An 18,863-nucleotide genomic window follows, 5' to 3' on the forward strand; every position below is an offset into this window, starting at 1 on the left:
AATAAAAATATAGGTTATGAAATGAGAAAACAAAATATAACTCACAATAAATAAATAAACAAGACCACAAATACACATGTAGGCATTTTGCTCAAATCTAAAACAAATCAGGTAGTTCAAACACATCTAAGGATGAAAGAAAAACCAAAAAGTGTTTCCGTAGGTACACTGAAGAAATTAAAGACACTAAAATTAAATGAGACAACAGTAAGATGAAAAACACAAACAAAAGTACAAAATCTCTAAGAAGAAGGGAGGAGTGAAATAAACTACTTCATTATTCATCGTAATCACGAGGAAAATCAACAACACACTTGTTTCTTACATTCTGAACTGACCTTAGGGGTACACTGTATATGTGGCTCTCCTTCAGGCTTTAATCCAATTATCTAAGGGAGACAAAGTTAAAATATTTACAGATCTTTTTCTCACTTTCAATTTTTACAAACTGAATTTTAACATTTCCCTGACTAAATAAGAGTTCATGCAGGGACTGTCTATCTAGTGTAATTTCCACCTGAACACAATTTAAAACTAGGACTAAGATTTAAAGCATTGTTAAATTAAATATTTTACTCAAGTTAACTCAACATAGTTACAGTAATAACAGAAAGTACTATTTTCTTATTTAGCATGTAACTTTAATGGCTCCAACCAGTTAGCAATTCGAGTTACAGGTACATCATTCATCAATCAGTAACAGGACATCATAGAAAAGTCAAATACACTGTAGTTTTCCTCACCTTTCATACTTTAAGAGTTACAGAATGCATTAGATTAGACTTATTACATTAGAGTTCTGGAATACAGACATGAAGTACAACACTTTATAAAATGGTTTAGAATCTGTTTCACAGAACATTAAGTAAAAGCAAAGAACAATATATTTCTGAAAGCAAGATTCAGATATTTTGGTTCAAGTCGTCAAAGCCAATACTGGTAAGTATTAGAATGCTTAAAAAGGTCACCTCATACTGCTCTCTGGAATTGCTCAATGTTTCAGTAAATTTCACTCTTCAAGAAATGCAAATATTTTGAGCAGCAAACTGAACAGATATTTCAGTCCTTTCCACCATAATTTTTTCATACAGCAGTAGTTGGGAGCCCTTGTATTAAGAACTAAAAAATAAGTAGGCACTTACTCTATTCATTTTCACAAGCACACAGGGAGTTCCTTTAGAGTAGCCAAAATTTGCATCTTCCTTGCCAGAGCACTGTCCAAGGTCAGAGAGGTTAAACCGACAGGCCTTTTTAACAGCAGCATCACTCTGATCAAAGATCTTCCCCCGGGTGCAGTCGATGTTTTGTGACTGCTTTGAATCATTATATGCTATGAAACAAAAACAGCTTGTAAATCAATGGTATAAAGCACATAACCAGCCAAAACCTGCAAGCCTATATAAATAATTATCCTGTTACTTCCTTAAGTTTTCTCAAAGAAGTATTTTCAGAGCACTGTACCTTACATCCATCTTAACAAACTTCTTCAAAGCCTACAGACAAATAGCAGTGTACTTCAATGAAAGAGTATTACAGAAGAATTAATACCTTCCTGCTTTTTAAACTGTAACAATAATTATAACTGCATGCATTTCTGTACATAAACTGACTACACATGCTAAGCCAATCATGTATTAAAATACAAAGAATCAAGTTTTTATCTGTAAACCCAACCAGTTTTCCCTTTGCACGTTTCTTTTACAAATGCACAGGAAAACTTGAAAGTATTCCAATAATTAATATTAAAGTGCCTTTATATTTACATCAGATAGTGAGAAACAACTTGAGATGTTAGTATAACATAAATTATACTTTCTTGTGTTTCTGAAGTGCACAGACCACACTGTCACAAATGCTGAACTACTCCCATTTAAAACATTTTGAGATTTCTTCTCCTCCCTTACTCCCCAGCTCCCAGCTAATAAGGTAAAATGGAGAAAGGGAAAGTTCATCCTCAATGCAAGACCCACAGAACTGTAGGAGAGGCAGAGAGTCATGAAATGCAGCATTCCTCTCAGGAACCCTTGGCAGAGCTCTGAAAGAAAAGCCTACTCATAGAAGCTTTTAGCAGGCACCAAAACTGTGAATATGGAGAGATTCAAGTATAGCTGTAGCTAACAAAGCAACTCATGCACACAGGAGAGATTTCACAGCACCTTCCTCATTCTGACTTATGACTTCTGAGGGGTTAAACTTATTAATATTTTCAACTGATTTCCATATTATTAGAGCAAGTGTACATATAGGCACGTAAGTAAAACAACGTATGACAAACCAGTGATTTTTCCATCCTTCAGATTTATCCTGTATTACCTTTTCTCCATGTTCTAAATTCAGTGGTTTAATATTTCTGTGTGTGGATACTCTGTATCAGAGTGAAAAATTAATAAATTGCTATTAATTTAATCTTTGTGTGCCTCACTTTTCAAACAGACCCTTAAGTTCTTCAGACTAAAGTACTCTCATTCAGTTACCAAATAATTTAAACTAATCAGATAAGTCCTGATAAACTTAAATTCTTTTGGCATATGTAATTTCTACATCTTACAGTATTTTTAAATAACCACATCACCCAAAACTCTCCATTATGTACTGCACTATTCCTCATGCTCAGGCTCCCTGTCCAATACAGGCATTATCCTCACCATTTTCTGTAAAACAGAGACTTTTATGACACACATATCTACAGTAACCTTGAACTTGCATTAGTCTCCATTAGCAATTAGTAACTACAAGCAAGAAATGAAATACTCAAGATTAAGTACTCAAGATTAAGACTCCTAATTTACTTGGACAATTGTAAGTAACTTACATTCAAGGAAGTTTTGAAGTGTAGTAACATATTCTGAATATGATTGGCTGTCACTCCTGTTAAAGTAAAATTCCAATGCAGTGTCTGGCTTTGGTGAAATCATAAGTCCTTAAAAAGAAAAAGTTTAAGTTAGGAACTAAACAACTTATCTTTCCTTCACCACTCTAACCCCATCTCAAACATCCATAAATTGGAAAATGTCTATTATCTGTAAAGAGACATTAATGTTACCCCTATACTCAGTTCTGGAAGGTACTTCGTGTTTGAAGCCAGTAATGAAAATCAGCAGTACATTAATTAACATTTAAATACACCCCGATGTGTAACTGCAATTCACACACCAAACCAAGTGATTAGGAAAAGCAAAATCAGCAGTTTAATCACCTTCAATCAAAGATTTTTATTGATCCACTTTCCACACTCAGCAAGTTAAGCTTGAAAAATAATTTAAAAAATACCAAAAGCACACCCAGAAAACCTTCACTTCAAGCAACAGTTCAAAGCTTTGGCAATACAGAGTGAAGCTATGATTGTATTATTCTCATAGAAACCCAGAAAAAAAAATTGAAAATCTGATTATACATAAAGGCAGCTTGAAAGTTACCCAGGTCAAAACAGACAAGCCAAATTAGTTTTCAGTCTTCTCCTCCATCTCCTCAAACAAAGTTGAGGTGCCACCTGTTCCATGGAGAATACAAGACACTTCAGAGAGCCCCAGGGCACACTCAGCCAGCATCAGTGTCCGGGGAGCTCCTGCTCCCTCCCGCTGAGCTGCGCTCTGGGCAGAACCAGAGCAGAGGAGGCACCAGCCCATGGACCACAAAGCCTCAGCTGGAGGATGGGCACGGCACACATGCAATAAAGTAAGGATGGCCCTCTCCAGAGCTGAACTGCCCCTGCTTCCCAGCACACGGCCCAGAAAGCTGCAGAGCTCAGTCTCAGGGATTTCTCTGCAGCAGGGGAAAGCAAAAGGCACACTGGTACTCCCAGCCTGTGCCACCAGGAGCTGTCACTCACACAGGTACCTGGTGGCAATAAACCCCCCCCCCCCAAAAAAAAAAACAAGCCAGGCCATCTTTGTAAAAAAACATTAAAGAAAGTAAGATAAAGTTAGGTTACTGTAGTTAACCATGACAGTAAAGTTTAGTAAGGTACATCAAGAGTGTAGTTCAGCAGCCTGGTCTATTAAGGATTTATCTACAGAAATGGCCAAGCTTCTCATCCAAAGGTGGAAACTATTTGCAAATAATAAACATCTATACCAGAAACTCATCACCAACAAATCTTCAACTTATATAAAAAAAAAAACCACACACAATTTAATGTATTTTATTCTAGGTCTTTTAGAGGATTCCAAATAAATCATAAATCCTCTGTTTTGCAATAAGAGCAGTTAAATTATTTCCATGGAAGACACCAAGTAAAGGCCTTAATGACTAACAGTCCATATTCTGACTGCAGACTACTTTGCACCATTACAGTAATTTTCTGGCATTCACACCGAACTGGGATTCCACAAAATAAAAGGCAATTAGTAGCAGGGCTGAAAAATCATTGAAGGGGTTTTACACATCAGGAGCTTTTAGGGGATAAGAGATTATTATCTACAGAACTATAATGTAAATGAAGGACTTAAATGGTATTTTTCAAAGGGTATATGACAAAATAACTAAACTAGTCATCAATGAAGGAAAAAATAATTTGAAGAGATTTACTGCTTCAGGGGAATGTCGGAAACATCCTATGGAGAGGGGACTGCTCCACTTCCAGTGGATTAAATTCTGCCTAAAAACTATGGTGTAAATTCTATAGAAGATGCTAATTGAAGGACTGATGAAAAGACTGTGAGAGATGCAGAATTTGAGCACTCCTAGAGGAACAGAATTAACAGCCTCAGCATAGGATCACATCTAGGATTGTAAAAGAGATCACATTATTTTACAATTCCAGGAGGGATTTAACAAAAAAGGTTTTAAAATCAGCTGGATTTGATTGATACTATTATATCCCAGGGTACAAAGCAATTCAGATATCAATTATAAAATAAATCAATCATGAGATTTCCAAGTACATTTAACTTAAGAGGAAAACCTTTGACCTACGGCATCCAGGTTTTGTGTGTAGATTTTAGGTTTTTTAAAAGAATTTAAGTTTACAGCCAGGAACATTACATGTCTCACTGCAAATGAAAAACAACAGAGTTAAGGAGAAACATTAAAATAGAAACAAGCAACTTGATTAACTTTTAATGTATGAGTAACTAAAGACATGGTTAATAAAGATATTTAATTGAGAAATGTTACAGGAATTCTTCAGTTAAAAACCTATTGTGGCATACATACTTTTAAAAACAAACGTCCCTTATGACTTATTTGAAAGCCAAGGAAAATTAATAACCTGAACTACGTGAGAGAAGAAATGCCACTCAAGGCCAGCATTGAGTCACAGTTACCCACAGCTTCACCCACTATGATGCTTCTGATGTCCACAACAGACACAATGGAAATTGGGAGAAACGGTCAACTAAGCCACCTTTTTCTTCCCTCTTTTTTTTTTTTAATTTTTCAATTATTCTCTCAAGCATCTAGCCCATTCTTAGCTTGAAAAAACAGCACAAATCCTCAAAATCCCTTACAATATGACACTTGTTAGAGAAGCCAGAACACTACACCAAAACAAAATCCATTGAGAATCCAGAGACATTGATCACACTGGCCCAACTGCAACTTGCTCACACAAAGACAACTGTACCATTTTAAGTGTGTATACAGCTGCAAGATGATGTTCCACTTTAAGAGCTTTGCATTCAACAAAAGAAAAAAAGTATTTAAAAAAATAACATGGTCTCACTTCCACCAATATATTATATTAGTGAAGACAACTACCTTATTACTCATTCTTCTTTGTACAGGGTTGATTTTTTCAACATACAATTAGTTCCTTCAAGCAGCCAACAGCGAGACAGGTGGGCAGTACACCAAGGAAGCAAGACACCACTTTCAGTGGCAGCTGCATGTTACACAGACTTAGCTTCATCATAAACAGGCCCTTACTCCAGTGGATCCCTATGTAACAGGTCTACAATCCCTGAAATCCAGATATTCCATGCCAGTTGGAAACTATCTAATACTGTAATAAAAACTCTGCAAAGGCCTCTATCCCACAGTCCTTACATGTTCTTTAGCAGATCACACCCACAGTAGAGCTTTTCTGTACCTTCTGCAAAGTATCAAACACTAATCAAGGTGGCCTTCCACCTGACCCAAGAGAAGCAGTTTAAAGTAGCTTTACATCAATTTGATTAAATTATAAACCAACTTATACATAAGCATGCTGTTTGAATCTGCAGGCAAAATTGTGTTCTACATGACAAACTCAAGTGACAGGAGCTTAAAGGAAAAAACAGCAAAATTTAGCAAAAAAAAAACCACAAAAAGCTACTGCCTGAATTTATGCTAAAAATATATATAACTTGCCTGACACAGAGTTTTACCTTTGCAACCTGCAAGTAACTGAATAATGACGATGATTTCCCATAAGAGGTTCATATTTCAAAAGAGCTCACAAATGAAACTCAGTTGTTAAACCAGACACAGATTAATGAAAAAAAAAAATAAAAATACAGTGTTACCTGGACTAGAAATCCGGTCCCGGTACTTGGGTATGTCACTGCTCAGTGTCTGAAGCATAACCCACATTGTGAATGTGAAGAGTGCTGCTAGGAAGCCATAGAATACCAGATAGAATAGCAGGATCAATCCTGTAAAGAAAAAGTTAAAATTATAATTTTGTTTCATCTAATTCCATTACCTATTTTGAAAATCAGAAATGGGAAACAAGCAATACAATGTTTGTAGTCATAAATATGCCTCGAGCATACATATGGAATGTATACAAAGAGGTTTTCTTAATACTTTATGATTCTTAAAGCTTACAAGCCATTTTGGCATCTCTATTTTTAAGAGAGAAGCATTAAAAAACACTCTTTAGGCTATTCAGGAAAGCTAGCAAAAATTACTAAGTAGTGCATTACAAAAAAAAAAATAACCTGTCACTTGTTTACTGGAATTTTAGCTTTGTATCTGGTTGCTGGGAAGATGAAAAAACTGAGGAAAAAGATAAAATTATTACACTGGATCCAGACCAGGGAGGAAGCAATTGGTGCTTTAATAACATAGTTGATATTTGAGGGAACTCCACACAGAGCAGTCCTTCACACATGTCCAGTTACAAGATACCCCTCAGGGTGAAAATGCTTTCTGCCACATGTTTTTGAAAACAAACCAAGCCTTCTCTCCAGATTTACCCAACCTAACACACACACACCTGCTTTACCAACCTACCCTGGGGACCCAGCAACCCCACCGAATTCACCAAATACAGATATTACCAGCTCCAACTTGTTTCATTAACTGAGCACTCAATACCAACCTAAAAAAATATGTGGGACCTAAATAAATGTTTTTAGACTGAGACTTAAGGACACATGCAGAGACTTTGTCAAAAAGAATGGAAGCTATTAAAAGTACTGAGGGGACTCGATGCTTGGACTGAGAGCCATCTTTAAAATCATTCTAATTCAAAAACATAAGCAAATGTTGACACAAATTCAATTTTTATTGGACATTCTAGCCATAAGGGCACTATCAGAAATCAGAGATGTAGCTTGGGTATGAAGAAATGCACTTCAAAACCATTATGCAACATCCTACCACTTGACAGAATCAAGTGCAGAACCTTCTACCCTTTCACAGAAAAGGAAAGAGCAAAAGTAAACACAACTGTACTCCAGTGCTATGTACTGTCCACTGGAAGACGACAGAAGGAAGCCTAAGCCCTGGCTCCTGTCCCAGAAACTATGCTTGCATTTTGCACTAAAATAGTCTCTAGTGTAGTATGGCACCCAGAAACCATGACTGCTAAAAATCCAAGTACCCATTTTACTTCTCCCAAAAGAATTCTGTGTACATCTATTAAAATAATGACATGGTTTCCAAATTCTTTACTCTAAGTAAAGTTCTCAACAGCAACCAGCTGAATGTCAGTGGATTCTCCATTTGGTTTTTGTTTTCAATCTCACACATTGATAAAGTTACCTACCAATCTGCAATAAACTGAAAATGATCAGCTACTTAAAATACACGTGAAACCACCAAGATGTACGATTCTATACAGCAATTAGACGTAGCCAAGTATGCAAACACAAAAACAAGATTATAATGAACACGACAGCTGGATATCTATTGTGAATGATCGCTAAGGTTATTTAGAAGCTATTTAGCTGCTAAAATGAGAACATAAAAACAAATAGTAGACGTACTAGTCAACAAAAGCCATTACAAAAGTTGCATCTTTATTTTGGCAGCAATATGTTTTACCTACAAGCCTGTAATTGCTTTAACTGGATTTAAAGCAGAACAAGGATCTTCTGATTAATATCCACTGTGTTCTGGGTATTATAAAACCAACCAAACAAAAAAGTTCCTTTACAAAACCTCTGGTCAGCTCTCATTTTGATCCATACAAGTTAATAAACTACTGGATACTTTCATCACTCTCTAGAAAGTACACTTTCCATCAAGTGACTGACATCAAACAGTCCCAATGGAACAGAAGAATTTGACATGTAAGACAAGACAAGCAGCTGCAGTGGCAAGTAGAGTAAAAGCAAGAAAATCAGGGAAGTTATTTCAGAATATGCTTGTATTCAGTTTCTAAAATATGCCAAACTTCACTGGAAAAAATAAAAATCTGATGAGCATAGCATGGGCAATCAGAGCACCACGGAGTGCAGTTCTGAGAGTCCTGCTTGGGGCCAGCACTGCCACATGCCTGCACTCCTGGCCTGGGAGCTGACTGAAGGGCAGGTGCCACAAGGGGCAGCTGTCCCCCGGGGTCACAGGTGCCCATGCACCGGCACAGCCCCTCGCTCCAGCGGGCTGGCAGCGCTGGGGACCCCTCAGAGCCTGCAGGGAGCAGCCGTGCAGGGCTATCAGCGGTCCCCACTCGTGTGGACACGGCGGTGACAGGAGCACCTCGCCCAGCCCCGCTCCCCGCAGCGGCACCCAAACACCGGCATGGGCAGCACAACGCGGCTGGAAAGGCTCCTTCTGTTCACGGCCCCGAAGCTCCACCAGCCTCCCCCAGCCCAACAAAGTTTAATCTTTATTTAGTATAGCTTGTAAATGCACTGCAGAATACTGACCACTAAACTGACCCATTTACATGGCTTTGCCACATTAAAGAGGGAAAAAACAAACAACAAAAATCCCCTCTGCAACTTCCAACAGCTCCAAACTGAGTAAGCTGCTCTTTGTGAGCCTATTAGTACTAATTATCCTTAGCTAATCACAGTGAGCAAGCCATAACCTGTCAAGAAACTCTGCCAAAATAACTTCACATAACACTGGATTTCTTGTCAGGAAACAAGATGTACCCAAGTAACAGTGAAAAGCTATCTTCCATATTTCCTCCAAACAAAGTACGGCTTCCACATCTAACATGCAATCCAATTCAATTGTTGTAGAACATCTTGTACACCAAAATGATAACACAAGAAAAACTCAAAACCAAAATTCTGCATTACAATTTACCTAGTTGTTTTGGTTTGCTTTTCTTTTTGCAGGGCATCGCAGTATGAAAACCACTTCTTCATATCCTAACCACATCAACAAGCAAGTCAAATCTGGAAGATTTAAATTTCTGAACCAACATGTCAATACTGCCATTAGCTGAAATTCATTTGCAGGAATCAAAACACCTCTCCACTGTGAAAATGAGAATTTCTGACTGGTGAATGCAAGATATCGCATGCCTGGCCATCATTTCCATGGAATACAAGCTTTCCAAACTTTACATGGCAAAAACAATGAAAAGCATGTTACTCTGGCATAAACCAGACTGACAAATCCACCTGTATGTAATGCTTAGTTAGATACATACAGGTATCAATATATACAGGTATCAATATAATCCCACAAACAGGGTAGCAACTATTCAACATTACCTGCAACAACAAAAATTAAATTCTGTTTTTATGGTTTGATGAATTCCATGCTGCACTGATCCTATCACCTGCATGACTGTCCTTCAGAATCTTTAACAAGTGGGATTTAAACATCCAAGTGACATTCCTACTGACTACGACCAGTACCAGGAACATCAAGGAGTTTTACTCCACCTGCAGATGATTTCCTTACTTTAACCTAACTATACACATGAAATAATCACTAATCATGTTTCAATCTTATTTCTTGGACACTCAAGAATTACTGTTTTTAAGATTTGGGTGACAGCAGAGGGAGGAAGAAAAAGACTAGGAAGAAATACAACCTCAGTCCCATGTTATATTTTATGTCACCATAAGCCAGGGCTCCACACAGAACATGGCTACACCTCAGGAGACAATAAAACCTGCTATGTGCAACACTTGCAAAGAATCACAAAAGCCAGGGTCTAATGCCATGATTAAGCATTTAGAATACCCCATCACTACCCAAAATACACTTACTGTACTACTAGAGCATACTGAGATCTGTTACAAGACAAAGCAAGATGCCTTTTTTCAGAGTGCTCTGAGCCAAGGAAAATAAAATACTGCAATGGCAGACAGTGAGGCCAGAATGTTTAATATTACACTACTCATGAAGAAAGCTAAATGACAGTAAATCCCTGCTCAAAACACCAATAAAGAAGACAGAATAACCATGTCAGAAAAGCAGTTAAAAGTCTGACAGCACTATTTTGTCTTCACTGAATTCCAACCAGGAATTTAGTGAAGGCAAAACTAGAAGCAAAGTTGATCTTCTGTCATGGTGGCCAACAAGAGTGTATTTCCACTGACATGGTGGAAAGCTTTCCCAGAAATAAGGTGTTGGGTTTTGTGGTGGGGTCTTTGTTTGTTTGTAATTACAAACACAAATCTCTGCACCAAAGAATACAACTAAGCATTCAAAAGAAAATTCAGTAGGTCTGAATTTATATGCACTTCAAGGCAATGGCATCTCTACCTGACACAGCTAGCTTTACAGAAAGACTTAAATACACTTGACGTGGCACCTAGTGTGACCAGAGATGAAGTATTGCTACAGTCTATACTGCCCTTCTTTTTTGGCACAAATTATTTTTTTATTAAACTTATGCAAATAGAATTAACTATCTTATAAGACAATGCAGTGAGCATCTCATTACAAGATGTTTATGATGATCTCACTGCATCCTTGCTAACTCCAGGCAGACACAGCACCTTGCCACTTCAGGCAGAACGTGATGCTGATCTTCCTTCTTCTTGCAGGAAGGCCCCACCCAGCAGCCTGCCGAATCCTCCTTTCTCTGCTCTACCTGATTACAGGCTGGGTGCACCCCAGACCTACCCTTGCCCCCATCACCTCTTCGAGGACTATCAGCACCCCTCATGCCCTGCTGCTGAGAACAGCACAGCCTCAAATCAGCAGTTTTTCCCAGTATTTTCTGTCTCTTTTAATACAACTAACGATTATGCCAAGTAATTAAAAATAGAAGAGTTTGGGGGGGAGTGTGTGTAGGTTTGGTATCAACTTGTGAAAGATTCAAACTGAAGTATCGCTCAAGTCTGAAAAAAAACCAAGGTGAAAATCTCCAATTTTTTTTCCGCAGGAAGACACATATTATACATTTTTCACCAAGCTGTAAAAAATAACTCTTTACCAAACTCTAAAATGCAACCTCCGTTACATGACAAATGAGTACAGACCACTTGTGTTTGATCTTTTCACAAATGCTGAACTGGAAATGGCAGATAGAGGAGCACCCCAATGGCACAGCATTGGCATTCACAGAGAATCACTGCCTCCCAGTTACCATTTACATAAACCCCCCAGACTATGTCACACTAGGGCAAAACATGCACATACTGTGAATAATTACTTAATGGCTTCTCTGCTGCTCCCATCTCATTTCTGTGAGGAAGCTGTCTTGAGACAAGAGAAATACGCACAGAAGAACCAGAGCCAGCTGAATTCTCATCGTGCTGTCCCTGGAGACACGACAGCCCAGCAGACTGGCAACCAGAGCTCCCCTCCCCTATGTCCTCGCCTTTCAGCCCAGAGACCAGCAACAGAAAAGGAACTGTAGTCTGTGAGAGAGCTCTAAACTCACATCTCCACTGCAAGAGGAGACCTAACCCTGCAGGTTCTCCTGTGCCAAAAGAGCCACCACTTAGTGTCCTGCCATTAAAAAGGAAAACCAAACAGAAAGCCACACATCACGCCCCAAAATAGTCAGATTATAATTAAATAAGCACAGTACATTAATCACAGAATGCCAAAACAAACAAAACACTGAAAATATGGTTTTACTAAACATTCACTTCCTAAGGTCCAAGCTGAGGAAATGGTATATAGTAGTAACCACATGCCAATCACCTAAACTCCTAAATAAAGTACTTATAACTATTATTAGTTATAATTTTACTTATTAATGAAGTAAAATTATTCCAACTGTCTATAGATAGTTTCTCAAATGACTGTGGAAACTCAGTTACCAACCAAGTCATCTCAACTTCAAATGTTATCTATTGGCCCTGGGCTAACACGGACTAGTAACATCCTAAGTGACTTATCCTACTAGATAGGTTTAAACAGAGAAGATGGTTTCATCTTCCTCTTAAAAAAACGCAAAAAACTTGCAAGCTATTTCTAACATATCTACAGTCTGTGCTGCTCAGACTCATGACACAGCCAGACTTCTGCAATCCACACACCCAGCCCACGCACTTGAGGAAACCTGCCTGTACAGAAAGATCACTAGACAACAGCATAGTGGAAATTTCCTATCCTTTGCTATTCAACTGGCAGAGTAGCTGCAAGCTCTTATTTCCATCTGAATGGAGGGGAACTCCTGTCAGCTCGGGCCCTCTCCTGACAGACAGGAGACACTGGCACGGCAGAGAAAGCACACCCCATGCACCGTCCGCTTAAAGCTCCTCCTCGCTATTTCAACATCAGCATTCATTGAGATCGTGTCAAGGCCAAGGATGTATTGGCCTGTTCCTTAACACCACGCTGCGAGTCTTGTTGGTTTTGTAAGCACAACTGTTAAGTATCCCAACTACATCCAAGTTTTGGGAGGAGACGCAGCATTTTCTGAAGTCAGTAAATATGTCCCATGAGGACTGAAGAAACATCCTAATATTAAGCATTTGTACAACTGCTTAATATGAGAAAACACACTCGGAAAATCAAAATATTTTTATTGGAAGCAACCAGATTACGATAACATGCTTTCCAGCTCAGAAGAAAGCAATAGGATGACTACCTGAAAATAGGAAAATAAACACTGCCTTCACAGCTTTATTGGAGAGCCGTCATTTAAAGCTTCCTTTAAGAAAATAAAAGGCCCAGAAGCCCTACACTGGAACAAATTTAGCACGATGACGCACAACCGCACACGACGATCACTTTCTGGAACTGGGGCTCATGAACTTTTGGGGAGGGGGGGTGGGGATTTTCCTCGGTTCCCCGCACCGCAGCTCCGAGCACGCAGGCAATTCGCGCTCATTCATTCTGGATTCCGAGCGCGGCTGGAGCGCGGGGGGGCACGGGGCACGGCTTGGGGGGGAGCTGCCCCGGCAGGCGCGGGCTGCGGGCGATGCCGCGGGCGGGGCCGCCCCGCACCTCGCGGCGGAAGCCCGTCACGGCCGCACCGCGGCGGCCCCCGCGGCGCCCCCGGCAGAGCGGGCGGCAGCGGAGCCCGCGGGCCCGCACGGGCTGCGGGGCGGGCGCTGAGTCACCTCGGGACGCGCCCGGGAACTCCCCCTTCCCCCGACCCCCACCGCCGCTGTCACGGACCGAGCTATTTTTAGACCAGCGGTTGTAACGGGCACCGGGGCGCGTGCGCCGCCGCCGCCGCCGCGCGGGCCGCCTCACCTGGCGCGCGCCGCCCGCATCCCCGCGGGCACCCCGCCGCATCCCGTCCCCTCACGCCGGCGGGGGCCCTCCAGCCCGTCCCGCATTCCCGCGGGGGGCCCTCCGCATCTCGTGCCCGCATCCCCGCGGGGGGCCCTCCGCATCCCGCCCCCGCGCCCCCCCAGCTCGGCCCCGCTCCCCGCCGCCCCTCGGCTCCGCCGGCGCCTCACCCCGCCCTCGTTCCCCGCGGCAGCCCTTACCCCAGCTCTTCGCCGTGCGCCCCAGGAACTCGCCGCTGTTGGGGTTGTAGATGAACTGCCGCCACTCGGCCATGCTCTGGCGGAAGGGCTTCTTCGTTTCCTTAGACATGGCGAGGCGAGGAGCGGCTGCGTCGCGCAGTCCAGCGGCAGACCCTCCCCGGCAAAGAAAGCCACAGCCAGCGCCCGCTCCCAACCGCTAAGTAACTGCGGCCGCGGCGCCCGGCGGGAGAGCGGGCGGGGGCCGGGCACGCCGGGACCTTCCCCAGTCCCGCCCTCCTTCCCTCTCGGCGCCCCCGCGCCGGGCGGGCCCCGCCGCGCTCCGCCCACACGCGAGCCGCGCGCGCCCCCTGCCGGCCGGCGCCGCCCTGCCGCGGGGCGCGGGCCCGGCCCGGCGGAGCGGGCACGGAGCGGGCAGAGCGCGGGCACGGAGCGGGCAGAGCGCGGGCACGGCCCGGCGGAGCGGGCGCGGAGCGGGCAGAGCGCGGGCACGGCGCGGGCAGAGCGCGGGCCCGGCCCGGCGGAGCGGGCGCGGAGGGGGCAGAGCGCGGGCACGGCGCGGCGGAGCGCGGGCACGGCGCGGACAGAGCGCGGGCACGGCGCGGCCCGGCCGCCGCTCCCCGACCCCACCGGGCGCCTCCCAGCCCGGCCCCGGGCACCCGTGACCCCGCCATGTGCCCGGTGCAGCGCCGGGGATGCCGCGCGGCGGGGCGGGTTCTGATGCACAACCATCTTAGAGAAGTGCGAGGGGACAGAAAGGCTCGCCAGGGTAACCCGCATCTCGGCACTCCCCGTGATCCTCAGCCCCCTGAAACACGGGGTGACAGAACACGGCTGTGTCAGGATGCTACAGGAGGGCTGTGGGAAGGGTGGCTCCTGGAGCATAAGCGCTCAGAAGCTGCCTTGCTGTCAGGTCCTGCAGGTCCGTGTAAGGCAGCGCGCAGCCCCCGTTGCCATCCCCCGGCTGGCAGCACTGCAGCAGCCTCCATTTACTCTGGCACGGATCAGGAGCTGCAGTCCTTCCCCAGCAGGAGCGGAGCAGCGGCAGCCCCGCGCACCCCAGCCCTGGGCCAGCTCCAGTGAGCTCCCCCTCTCAGAGGTCTCGGCAATAATGGCATTAACTGGGGACATGGCAAAACTCACGTGTGACAGGAGAGCTCCATCAAGGCACCTCTTAAAAATAGTAAGAGACCAAACCCGAGTGAAAAAGCTACACCAGACTACATCTTAAAAATGTAAGAGACACAGTTTAAGAGATGTCTTATGAGGAATTACATATTTATCAGCATGGTTAGCTTAAATCATTACAATGATTGCAATATGGCCAGAAAGCAGTAAATATAAAGTGTAAAATAGAATAAACCTATTTGCCTCTTGGACATCTGATTCCAGTAGTCTCTACTGTTCCAGTATACCCACTAAATCATTCTGTTTGCTGTAGAACAACAACAGAAAATAACGTATCGCTCACTAATTACTCCATGTCACACTGCTCAGCTAATAGATTCCATTTCAGGCTAGAAATAAGCCATCTCCATTTTTATTCTTCTTCTAAATGTCACCAAGCAAAAGACTGACTGTCATTCCATTTTAACATCTGCTTAGCTGAATTATTTTTCCCATTTTATTCAAATAGGTATCCTACACTATTAGGGAATAACATGTCAGCAAAATGTACCTATATCAATCTTTTTGGACTGGGCACCATATGGATTCAATAACATTAAAGTTTACTAGATGCAAAGAACTGTAGAAATTAATATAGATTTAAAAAATCAGATTGTCTCTAAGGAATGACCAAGCACTACATTATGCAATGACATATCAACAATTAAATATATTAATATATTTTTAATTAAAGAAATTGTAAACTAAAATATTAGAAGAACTAGTATTATCCGACATCACCAAAACTCTTCGGTCTGCACAACCTAAAACATTGGAATCTTTTTGTACTCTGCTCCAGTGAGTTTCAGAGGCTCAGTTTTACTCTACTAACTTTTATCCATTTTTAAAATCAGCCATCTCCTGCAGCCCGGCCTGACTTGGATGAGACAGTGGATCCTCCCCCCCACTGAAAATCCAACTGTTTCCGAGATGGAGGAGGGTCAGTACCCTGACTCATGGACATATAAACCCATGAGATGCCAGGTAAAATAATGGAAGGGTCCCTCCAGCCCCCAGTGAACACAAAGTGCTGAATGAGGACAGCCTGATCTGCCACATGGCTCCTGTGAGAGTCCAGCTCCAGAGTGGGGCCGGGTGGGCAGGCACAGGGACCAGCACAGCCCTGGCACTGCTACACCACAGCAACTGGAAAAGAGCTAATGCAATCTAATGGGCATAAAAACTTGTCTTCTAGAAAGCAGACATCTGTATACACTGGCGAAGAAATGGTACAAAAACACCTGCAGCCACTTCTGATATTTACAATAGCAGGAAAATATTAGTGATAGTTCAAGGAGTACTGAAAAATTATCCAGGGAGCAGAAAACATGCTAACATAGAATATGAAGCTTCCACATTTCAGCTTATTTTGAAAGAAAAAACCTGAGAAAAGACTGGATCACTGAAAATGTACTTAAATATAGGAAAGAGATAGTATGACCTTTTCAACCTGGCTGACAAAGGCAATGCCATCCATTTCCTGGAAACTGAAGCAAGACAAACCTAATGTTGACATTTCTCGACTGTGAGGGCAATTAAACATTTAAATAGTTTATATCAGCAGAGATAGTGGGTATACATTTGCTTGGGTTTTAAACATGAGGTTAGATATCCTTTTTAAAGATAGGTTTTAACTCAGGTTTGGAAGAAATCCAGTCATGTGTGTCAGGTGGTTACTGAAACCCTTGAGCTGGTTCCACAGAGAGAAATGAGGGAATGGTACTGGAGGTTCTGAATATGGGTGTCTGAACACTGTCAGGTGTAGGCTCATCTCACAGACCATTCAGCACTAAGAGTGCTCCTCAGTTTACAATTTCTTGTTTCTCTGGAAAGGCAGCTTTATCTGATCTTTGTAATGGTGTTATCAGTAATACTTATTTCCCAGAGCACAACAGGAAGAAAACCACCTTGAAAATAAAGTATGATGATGATGATGATGATGACAAAACTGTAAATCATATAACGCAAAAAAAGCCAAACTTTAAAAATATTGCCTAAACATACCTGCTAAGTTCTTCTTAAAAATTGTCATGTAGAACTCCGGGGAAAAAATAAAATATGATAGGAGGCAAGATTGTAATTGTTAACAATACAGAAACTCTGCAGAGGGCAGTTCTTCAGCACAAGGGGGTTTTTTAATGTGTTGCCAAAGGGAATTTCACTTTGGCCCATTGGAGAATTCCTGAAAAGTAGAAAGCTATCCCCTTGTTTTCTAGTTTGGGTCTAGGGTGGACCACAGCCTGACACAACTTTGGCACGACCTGGACAGCTCCCTGGGGCTGCTGGAACTTCCAGAAGGGCCTGCCCAGTCTCGTTTCAAAGCAGCTTTTGAATTGCAGGAGACGTACGCATCAGGCTCAAATCTGCTTCTTTACCTTCAGCTAAATTTAAACTGGAATTAGAAGATAAACAATAAACTCAGGAAGGAAAGACTTCAAAAATATTGTGACTGAAAAATATTTTCTACTTCACTGTACAAAATACCAAGACACACGTTTTCATGAGAAAAATACGTACAAAAGACTTCCCACTAAAAATGAAAAAGAAAATGTCTGTCATTGTGAGAGTAGAAAGACTACAGAAACAGTTCTTGTGTTTGGGAGTTTGCCAATGAATCAGAAAGGGCTGGTAAAAATGCATTCATTGTGCAGAGCCCCCTCACTCTGGAAAAAACTCCTTTATTCACAGAGACAGGATTCTGCTCTCATATATAGCACGATAACTCCTGTGAAGTCAATGGGAGTTGACTTGCATTACGCAGAGATTTTTGCCCAGATATTCAGCATTTGTTTACGGTAGGAACAAGAGACTCTAACTATTGTTGAAAACTATTTCACTGCTTATTTTTAAGACAAAGGGTTCAAAGTGAGGAAAGCTCAATTTGTAGGAATTTCATAACTATCAGGGGTTTTATCCATTTTATAACATGTTGTCAGAGTTCAGTTTCAGATTTTTTTTCATGGACAAGTAAAAGAGCTTCTTAACGAAAGCTGGTTTGAGATGAGTTTATAAAAATGAGGTATCTGTCTTAATTGCCGAAGCATTTTCTATCCTCTTGAGCTAATACTTTGTAAAGAGCAATTGAGTGAAGGGCCACTGGCAAAGTCTGTCTACAAGACATCAGTGAAGTACAGGTCTGACACAGAAAAAAGGGAGCTGGGCAATGCAGCTGGCATTAATTCATGGATATCTCTGGGACTGGACCAGAAAGGGCAGGGACAAATGGGAAGGAAGAGGGGCTAAAGGGGGAAGATTAAGCACAGGAGAGGCAGGGTGAGGAGTTTGGAGCCGGAAATTCAGTTTAATGATGAAACTCACATTAATTATCAAGTGCTGCTGAAAGAGGTGGTCCCTCCTCTCCCTATTCCGCTGTCCCTTCCAACCCTGGCTGTGATTTTTAGCATTGGTGGTCATTTTACCCCATAATGACCTGATTCAGAGAGCTGAACTGAAAGAAAAGGAACTATACAAGTTTAGTTCCCTGACTCAGCTCACAAGGGAGACCAGGACAGACAGTAGGAGGAACGGGACGGACTACCCCTTTCAGTAGCAGCCCACAATTAGATTGGCAGAACCACATCCTGAGTTCAGCGGGGGACTCAGGCAGCAAGCCAAGGAGAAAGCCAGCACTGGCTAAGTCAGGAGACTGAGGCTGAAATGAAGAGTCTATGAAGACAAAACACTGTTGAAAAATTGATGTTGGAGGGAATGAAAGGCCTGGAGAAGTGAGGTCAGGTTTGGAAG

The 18,863-nt window shown here is 42.4% G+C and overlaps 2 protein-coding genes across 2 annotated transcripts in view; both read right to left on the reverse strand.

Annotated features, from left to right (window-relative positions):
* ATP1B3 (ATPase Na+/K+ transporting subunit beta 3) overlaps window positions 1–14,231 on the reverse strand; it is a 23,077-nt gene extending 8,846 nt beyond the window's left edge. The window contains exons 1-5 of the mRNA XM_064385851.1: window positions 13,956–14,231; window positions 6,444–6,572; window positions 2,813–2,920; window positions 1,143–1,330; window positions 339–389 (exon numbers count right to left, since the gene is read on the reverse strand). Of these exons, the coding sequence (XP_064241921.1) occupies window positions 339–389; window positions 1,143–1,330; window positions 2,813–2,920; window positions 6,444–6,572; window positions 13,956–14,064 (585 nt within the window). The 5' untranslated portion in view covers window positions 14,065–14,231. The remainder of the gene's footprint in view (window positions 1–338; window positions 390–1,142; window positions 1,331–2,812; window positions 2,921–6,443; window positions 6,573–13,955) is intronic.
* Window positions 1–18,863, reverse strand: part of PLS1 (plastin 1) — a 277,498-nt gene that overhangs the window by 216,659 nt on the left and 41,976 nt on the right. The gene's annotated exons all lie outside the window — the stretch shown is intronic.

Source organism: Passer domesticus, chromosome 11 (assembly GCF_036417665.1).
Source record: "Passer domesticus isolate bPasDom1 chromosome 11, bPasDom1.hap1, whole genome shotgun sequence".
Classification (NCBI taxonomy): Eukaryota; Metazoa; Chordata; class Aves; order Passeriformes; family Passeridae; genus Passer; species Passer domesticus.